Genomic DNA, 9,314 nt, shown 5'->3' on the forward strand with positions numbered 1-9,314 from the left:
GTATGCCCATATTGTTGGCATTTATAGCATTGGGGTGGAACAGTGTCTTTCCGTTGTATATATTTGGCAACCGTGAAAAGACAGTGGTTGATGTGTCGAACTTTTGACGTAGATAATAGTCTGTCACTAACACTTTATTTAAAAAATGCTTTACCTGTGGAATGGTGTGGTCATCTTTCCTCATTATAACCGGTGTAAGTTTCTTATTTGGTGTGGGTGCCTGCGTAGGTGCCTCTTCTGATGTTAATTGTCGCAGTGGCCAGTAGTCATTAGAGATGGCTACCTGTGCTGCTACTTCTTCTCCCTGGAATTCATTTTGAGCTGCTGGACCAGACTTCTTCGGAACTGGAATCTTTGTTTGTGCCTTTTTCTTTTGACGCTTCGTGCGAAGAACATGTCGGGTAGTGGTGCCTCTAGCTCGTTCTCCATTATTGGTATTACTCTCAATTAATCTACACTCGCTTAAAAGTGTTAATGCATTAATTAGATGGATCCCTAAAGTAGTCTTAACCTGTATTATAGTCACTACACTTGCACTTAATAGCCTATTGAAGAGGCTTTTCACTTATATGTTACCATCTACATTTTCAAGTTGCAGTAGTTACATATATCAAGTAATTTGATCACTCAAATACTTTAACAAACTCTGAAAATTATTATAATCAAAATCTAGTTACTAGTTTTAGTAGAGGTTAAACACATGTAATGTCTTACATTTATTTTTTATTTTTTTCATAACCTCTATTTCTGAATTTCATTTATGGTTTTTAGCATGAATATATATTCTGGTCCTGCACTGTTTCCTTCTTCTGTAGTGGCCTACATTTTAAGGAGTTTTTTACTTGTATTTTTGTTGTAGTAGGCATTCTTTGAATTGTCTTACATATAGTCAATTAATGATCTAATATAATATTTAGTGCACTTCTAATATACAAGAATCACTCAAATTACACAGAGAATTTTTTTTTTAATTACCCTTATTTAATAACAGGCAGAACAGATTGGTTGTATTTTAATCATAGTTTTCTGAATATATCAAATTTTCATCACAAGTATAAATTCCTTTGGGAAGTCATATAAGTCATTTGGGTTTTTCACAAGTTGTAGAAAAATCCGTACCAACCTTGAAAAAGTTGATAACTTATTACCTAATTGGCTATACTTATCAATTTATCCACAGTTGTTACAGAAATGTCTTCTCGATCAATTCACTTTTCTCAAGTTATTAAATCCACAATTTTTGTGAGGTTTAGAAGCTACAAGCTCTTTAGCCAATCTCCGAATACTTTTTATTGGCGCTGCAATAATAGAGTTGTACCGAGTTTCAACTTCAGAAGATGATTTTTTCCAGAGTCCTCTTTCCCCTCAAGGCAGATGATAGCATCAGTTTCAAATTTCTGGAGCAATCTATTCATGACCATCCTGAAAGAGCATCCTTTTCTTTGAACTGTTACACCAAATAGGTTGTTCTGGCTGTGGTTATCAATGTTTCCAATGATAGTGTAATAATACTTCAAATTTTATTTGACTGATTACTTAGACAAAACTGAAATTAAGTTTAGGTCATTTAGATTACAAATTAATTAAGTATAATCTAGGAATTGAAGTGAATCAACTTTGGATTTAAAAAATAAATAAAGCCAATCTGTGGATTGCAATTTCCAAGGAAACATAATTTGTCATTTTATATGACTTACATACTAATATTTTATTATATTAATCAATTCACTATTTTCATTACATTCATATAAATCTATGCATTAAATATGTGATATATTTCATTTATTAATGACTATTCATAGCAATATAATCTTTAGGAGCTGGAGGTGGCTGGTTTCGCTCTAACAATACAAACAATGAAATAACTGGTTATGCTCTGGCTCAAGGTGGTTATGGAGGTAAAGCTTGCTACAACAGCACTGGCAACCTAATGGGAGCTGGAGGTTTTGGTGGAGGTGGGGGTGGCTGCACTGCAGGAGGTGGAGGAGGAGGCTACACAGGTCAGGAATGTTTGTTATTAAAATTCCAAAAACTTTAACTAAAACTATTAGTATTTTTTTTCAATCTAATCCTATTTATATTGTCTACCAAGCAGAAAAAAATTCAAAGATGAAAATTAATTTTTGTTTAATTGGAAAGCTTTCTATTTATTTATTTTTTACCTATTTTAATTTTCATGTATATAATTTAAAAATAATTGATTTTTCTTGTGAATTTTTGGTTATGTTTCTCTTGCAATAGGCCAATAATAATTACCCAGTATGTTTTGATTCTAGTATCATTTTGATCGGCATTTATGTACATACATATTTAAAAAAAAAAAAAAAAAGTATATTGAAAGGTTATAACAGAGGGCAACTATAGTACAATTGGAATATGAATAGTTACAACCTTATCTTTTTATCTCTGTTTAATCTTGTGTAACTATTTTGTCAAAGCATCAGGAAATTTCTTCACTATCAGTCTGAATTTGGTCTTCTACAGGCACAGTAATATTTGCTCTCATAGCAGTATTTTTTAAAAAAAACATTTCAGTGATTCTAAACAAAATTCAAAATATTACTATTCGGTAAAAGCTTTTATACTTTATCAATTTATACATCCATTGTAAGCCTAGCTAAAGGCACTGTGTCAATAACTAAATGATTCCTTAGACTCTACGATGCTTTATGGAGGCAGGTTCACACTGTCTGAGTTCCAGTAGTCATATGGATGACATATTTGTTTGAATTCAGACCTTAATGAACACACCGCAATCAGAAATCAACTCAGAAGTTATGTAAATGAAATTTACAAGGACTTAGAAATTTATTTCTATTTGGACTATGAGGAGAAGACTAACTAAAAGAAAATTGAATGAATAACAACCTTAGCCCTCTCTCATCACAGCTGACAAAACTGCCTTAAATTGGTTCAGAACACATCAAGTATAGTTTAGGGGACAGTAAAATGAGTTCTGCTTACCGATGATGTAAGAGTTGATCTTAGGTCATCAGATGGCCTTGATTACATTTCAGGAAGCTAAGATGAATGATAGATTAATTGAGATAAGACCCCATAGATTACATTCCAGAGAAGCTCAAGCATGTTTTGGAATAGTATTTCTTTCCCATAAAGAATAAGTAAATACTTATTTACTTAATAAAATAATAAATTCAATTAAATTACATACTAAAAATTGAGATGTCTTAACTTTGTCTTCTAGAGTATTTAATTTTTGGTGGCAACACACTTTGTCTTCTACTCTCACAGATTTTTAGGATAATCAATCTAAATAGAAAGGTCAATTAGAAAAGTAAATTCTAGAAGGATCCTTATGCCCATCAGTTTAGAAATATATAATGTAACTGGAATCAAATAATAGTTTATCAACTATTCCATACTAATCCCATGCAGTTTTTTAAAATCATAAAAAAAACTTTTTCTAAGTTAAGTTTCAGAAAAATTGTGAAAAACAGTACACAAACAATTGAAATAAGCAGCAAGGTTGTCTAAAATATTGACAAAAATTTTTTATAGGGACTCAGATGCTAAACAAGTCCAGTATAAATCCTGATTTGTCATTTTGTCTGGATTGAAAATTAATGAATTAGCTCTATTTTGATATGCCTCCAGGATCCACTTAACAAGACAAAAATAGAGCAGCTGGCACTAGTTATAGGGTTAAAAGAAAGTCAGTTAAAGTACTGGCTACACTTAATATTTTACACTTTGGAGAGTACTTTTAGTTTATGAAAGATTATGATTTTAATAAAACATTAAATGATAGTCTTGAGATTATCAATTAACCTTTGTAGTTTTTGGATTTTATGTTTTATAAAATTATTTGTTCCTCAACTACAGGAGGTGGAGCATGGTCACAAAAAGGAGATTATGGAGAAGGCGGTTATTCTTGGATTCAAGATGGAATGCTGCAAGATATACTCCCTGGAGGTGCATCTGGTCCTGGTGAGGCCTATATTATTCCAGCAATATCTAGATGCGATTGTCAATATAGATGTATTGCACTGGACACTATTTGGTCTTCAGTACAATGCATATGCCCTTCAGGATGGTATCTCGGCAATGATTCGACATCGTGCATTTGTAAGAATTTTGATTTCTTGTTTATATCTATAGTGATCGGAAGCCAAAAACGATGCTAATAAATAATAAAAAGTATACCTAATTAAACATGAACTTCTAAAATCATTTTCAGGAAGAATATTTGCACTCATTTTATTTACTATACAAATTATTTGAGCCAAAATCAATTTATCATCACTTTTTGCTTAAAATAAAAAAAAACTTGAGGTAGCAGGAGGTAATTTGAGATCTTTGTTTTAGTGATCGACTCCAAACCTCAGATTTCTCCATTTCTAAAAGTATCATTGTTTATAATATACAGTGTGGTATTGGTTTGTGGAGCAATAATTGGTTCTATCTTTTGTATGTAAACTTTTTCACAAATATTACTTATTCCAATTTAAACACTAAATAAGTTTTCTCTATTTTCAAGTTTATTTTTTTAAGATCATCGATGCCAGAGGAATAAGAACTCAATATTGCAAAGACAAACAATATCTGGACCTGATTTAGAGTTGAATAGACTTAGAGTTGCAGCAGATAGTATGATGACTGAATATAATCCAAACTGCGAATTTGGTGGCAGTGCTATAAGCACAAAGGATCTTAAAGAGATTCCAAGAGAACAGCTGCGCCTCGTCAAGTAAATAATTTTAATTTAAAATAAGTTCACATTTTACCATCTTGAACATTTCCATCTTATGGTTTACACTCCCACATTGCTCTTTAAATGCTGTTACCTAAAAGTGCCCATTTATCATTATAGTAATAAGTTTTTAAATACACCATCAACCTGAACAACTCATTCTCTTACTTCTATGAAATTTTAAATTAATTTATAATCCATTAGATCAATTTTTCAATGAGGTATAAATTTAATGAATTTGAACCTCTGCACTTTTGACAGGGGCAAGAATGAAACTATGAGTAATCTCATAGTCTGTAGTGAAACTATTAAGTTGCCTCCATTTACTTGAACTTCAGTTGTAATATCTCATTGAGATTAATCTATATATATTCAACCCATTCGACTACATAAGCTAATATAATATTTTAATGTCTCTTTGACAGTTATCTTTTGTCAATGATCTTTGACAGTTTTTTAAAGAATATCTGTACAGATCCTCTGAGAAGGGTTTTGTTTTAAATGCTCCATTCCTCTAAGGCATAAATACATATAATTAATTAGATAAGAAAAGTAAAATAAGTTCTTCAGTTTATGAAATGTTGGTTAGTCATATATCAATTTTCCTACCAAAATCTTTTTTTCCAGCAGTCTCAGCCTCTATTTAGCATTTTTTAACATTATATTACACAGCTGAATGGTTGCAGTAAGCTATAACAGGGAATTCCATTTTTAATTGTACAATGAAGAGATTAACTAAAATTATATTAGGATATTTATTTTTATAGAGCACTTGGTCAAGGAGCCTTTGGTGAGGTGTATCAAGCTTTCTTCAGACACAGAATAGGAGATGCAGTAGAAATGCCTGTTGCTGTTAAGGTGAATTATAATTCAGCTTCAAACACATTAACTGAATATTACTCATACTGTCATAAACATTCATTATTCAATAATCACAAAGGGTCATTTATTACTATAAGCAGAAGATGGTGGGGGGTGTGGTCACAAAGATACATAAATAAACAAAACTTATTTATTTGAGCTGACATTTCAATCAGAATTTCAAGCCTTCATCACAGCTGAAAAAACAAAACGAGATAACAACCTTAATTCAGAGAAATATAAAAATAAAATAATAACAAACAAAACTTGGAAATATACATAACAAATTAATTAGATAGTAGTTGATATTAATAGAAGATAAAATACCAGGTCATTCAAAAAGTCCTGTCGTTTTTTTGGGGGAAATTATAAATAAATAAATATTTTCAAATAATCACCTTTATTCATCAAAATATCCACCGTTACAGTCGGTAACCTTCTCCCAACGAGATGGTAAAGCCCAAATTCCTTCCTTAAAAAACTGTTGATTTTTACTGCAAAAATAAGTGGTCAGTTCGTGAATTAGGTTGTCACGGTCTTGAAAACATTTTTGTCTCAGATTGTTGTCGAGATCTCTGAATAGGTGATAATCAGTGGGTGACAGGTCAGGGGAATATGGTGGGTGAGGCAAAACTTCCCAGCCTATTTCTGTCAATTTTTCCCTGGTCAATTTGGCAGTGTGTGGTCGAGCGTTGTCTTGAAGAAGCAAAGGTCTTCTTCTGTTGACTAAGCAGGGATCAAAAGTCTTAAGCTTGGATTGGCAATGGTCCAGTATATTGCAGTATACTTCTGCAGTGATGGTTTGCCCTTGATTCAGAATCTCAAAATGCACTATACCTTTGGCTGTCCAGAAAACAATGAGCAAAACTTTCTTTGGATGGAGATCTGGTTTTGGAAATTGTTTAGGTTTCTCATCTGCCGACAACCACTGATATGATCGTCTGAAGTTGTTGTACAACACCCATTTCTCATCACAGGTGATGATTCGATTCAAAAAGGGTTCGACTTTCAAGCGGGAAGTTAACGAAGATGCAGTTGTCAAGCGAACAAGCATATTGGCATCTGAAAGCTTATGAGGAATCCATTTATCCAGTTTTTTCACTTTTCCCAGTTCTTTAAGGTAATTCCAGGCAGTGGTGGCTGAGATATTAAGTTGAGAGGCTATCTCTGAACAACTTTGACGCGGATCCAACTCTACTACTCTTCGAACGTCCTCCTTATCAACTACAGTTGGTCGACCTGAGCGTGCCTCGTCTTCTAGTGTCTCGTCGCCTCCACGAAATTTTGAAAACCAAAATTGTGCCTTCCGCTCAGACAGCACATCTTCCCCAAACACGGAGCATATTTTTCTAGCAGTTTCGGCAGCTTTTGAGCCAAGTTTAAACTCATAGAGCAAAATCGACCGAATTTGAGTTTCAACTGGAATCATTTTAACTAGACAGTTGGATGGTGACTGCATTAAATTAATCCTCCTTAGCCTCCTATTCATAAAGTATAAACATTTGTGTTTACATGGATAAAAGTTGTATTGAACGGAATTAATTAGCAAACACCCTAGAATCAAAATAAACAACGAACAAACGAAAAACGACAGGACTTTTTGAATGCCCTGGTATAATATAGTAGAGGTATTATTGTAATATTGTAATGAAAACAATATATATCAACATGATGAGTTTTTTCATTATTTTTAACCATTAATTCGATATTTCATTATGTTAATTCAATTGCTCATCATTCACATTATCTTCAACACCTTTCATTATCATTTTTTTGCCATTTATTTTGCATTATTCTCACCTCCACAATACTATATTTTATCTTCTATTAATATCAACTACTATTTAATCAATTTATTGTTATATATATTTCAAAGATTTTGTTATTTTCTTTTTTTTGTTTCTCTGAATTAAGGTTATCTCATTTTGTTTTTTCAGCCCAGATAAAGGCCTGAAATTCAGGTTAAAACAGTGGCACAAATAAATATTTTTTTTTAAATTTGTGTATCTTTGCTGATCGCACCCCCGACCATCTTCTCCTCATATCAATCTAAAGTTAACTATTACCACCTCATCATAACATTTATTAGTAAATGAATTTGTTAGAGTATTATTTAAAAAATACTTAGGTCATTTAATAAGTATTAATGTGAACTTGAATTAGTATTAATAAACTTGTAACATGAATAAGTGTTGATAAACTTTTAACGCTTCCAGACTCTTCCTGAGCTGTCATCAGCCCAGGCAGAAAATGATTTTTTGATGGAGGCTCTTATAATGAGCAAACTTAACCACCCAAATATTGTTCACTTTATAGGAGTTTGCTTTGACAAACATCCTCGATTTATTGTGATTGAATTATTAGCAGGTGGCGATCTAAAAACATTCCTTAGGGAGTCCCGTCCTAAGCCGGTATGTCTTTTGTAATTTCTAATATTTCTTGCTGTCTAATAGTAATTGAATTAGTACACTTATAAAGACTATAAAATAGTTAAGAGCATTAATTCTTAAACCTAAAATCAATGACTTAAGAGAAAAATGTTAATTAAATTAAAATATTATCAAATTGTTTATTGGTTGTTTAGTAAAATGTATTGTTATAATTTATTGACTTAATAAATGATATATTCTCTTAATCATAGTTTTCTACATTTTTTCCTGTTAGTCTAAATATTTGAAATTATTTTTAGGATTGGGCATCTCCTTTAACAATGAAAGACTTGTTGATTTGTATTGTTGATGCAGCAAAAGGTTGTAAATATATGGAGGAAAATGGATTTATTCATAGAGATATAGCTGCTAGAAATTGCCTTTTGACAACTAAAGGCCCAGGAAGAACTGTAAAAATAGCAGATTTTGGAATGGCTAGAGACATATGTAGGTGTGTAAAAATAAATGACTTCTTCAATTAATTTATCTATAAATCATAATTGAGTTAAAATTTATTTTACAGGACTGATTATTACAGAAAAGGTGGTAAAGTAATGTTGCCCATAAAGTGGATGCCACCAGAAGCATTCCTTGACGGCCTCTTTACAACTAAGACTGATGTTTGGTATTGTTATTAAATTGTATTACATTAATATTATAACCATAATTCTGCCTGAACAGAATATAGCAAATTGTTATTAATAGTGTACCTGAAACTATTGCATTATATTATGACGTATTAAAGGAGACCTATACCTAAGTAAAATTGATGAAGTGATATTCCAGAAATTATAAACCACAGTTCACATACCGTCGAATGGCTTTCAAAAAACAATTTTTTTTATAGTTATATGAAACCATCAGTGATTGTCAAACTTGAACAGGTAAAAAGAAAAAGAAACTTTGACATTGGCAGATTCAATTGCTACTCTCAAGTATTTGCTCCAGTCAACAAATCTGTTTCCTTCAGACAACTATTTATTATTTTTTTTTTTTTTATCATTTCTCCTTAGGCCTTCCTTTTGATCTAACTTACAATCTTCCTAAGGAGAAACCTACTTGTTAATACTAATTCTGGTATTTCATCATAATAGTCCATTGTTTTAAAAAGGCTTTCATCTAAGGGTTCTCTTTCTCAGGACTCTAATCTACTTTTCTGACCCATTCATATGGCTCACTTTAAAGGCTACATCTACTGATAAAAAAAATTGTTAAAAATAAAAGAAATGACAAACAAATCATAATCTGGCTCTTATTTTCTTGTCCTTATTGAGCAAATTATTTATGAAGGATATAAATATTAAAGAATTATT

At 31.7% G+C, this 9,314-nt stretch overlaps 1 protein-coding gene across 1 annotated transcript; it reads left to right on the plus strand.

Moving 5' to 3' along the window:
• Positions 1-394: 394 nt before the first annotated feature.
• LOC106690808 (ALK tyrosine kinase receptor) lies at positions 395-8,626 on the plus strand (the record flags this gene model as incomplete). The annotated part of the gene is made up of 9 exons (XM_014436385.2): positions 395-434; positions 1,818-2,000; positions 3,844-4,086; positions 4,327-4,428; positions 4,513-4,708; positions 5,479-5,569; positions 7,789-7,983; positions 8,262-8,452; positions 8,525-8,626. Coding segments are annotated over exons 1-9 (1,343 nt in total), but the record flags the coding sequence as incomplete, so codon positions are not given.
• Positions 8,627-9,314: the final 688 nt, after the last annotated feature.

This window comes from Halyomorpha halys, unplaced genomic scaffold, assembly GCF_000696795.3.
Source record: "Halyomorpha halys isolate HHAL.00 unplaced genomic scaffold, Hhal_1.1 Scaffold1879.1, whole genome shotgun sequence".
Taxonomy (NCBI): domain Eukaryota; kingdom Metazoa; phylum Arthropoda; class Insecta; order Hemiptera; family Pentatomidae; genus Halyomorpha; species Halyomorpha halys.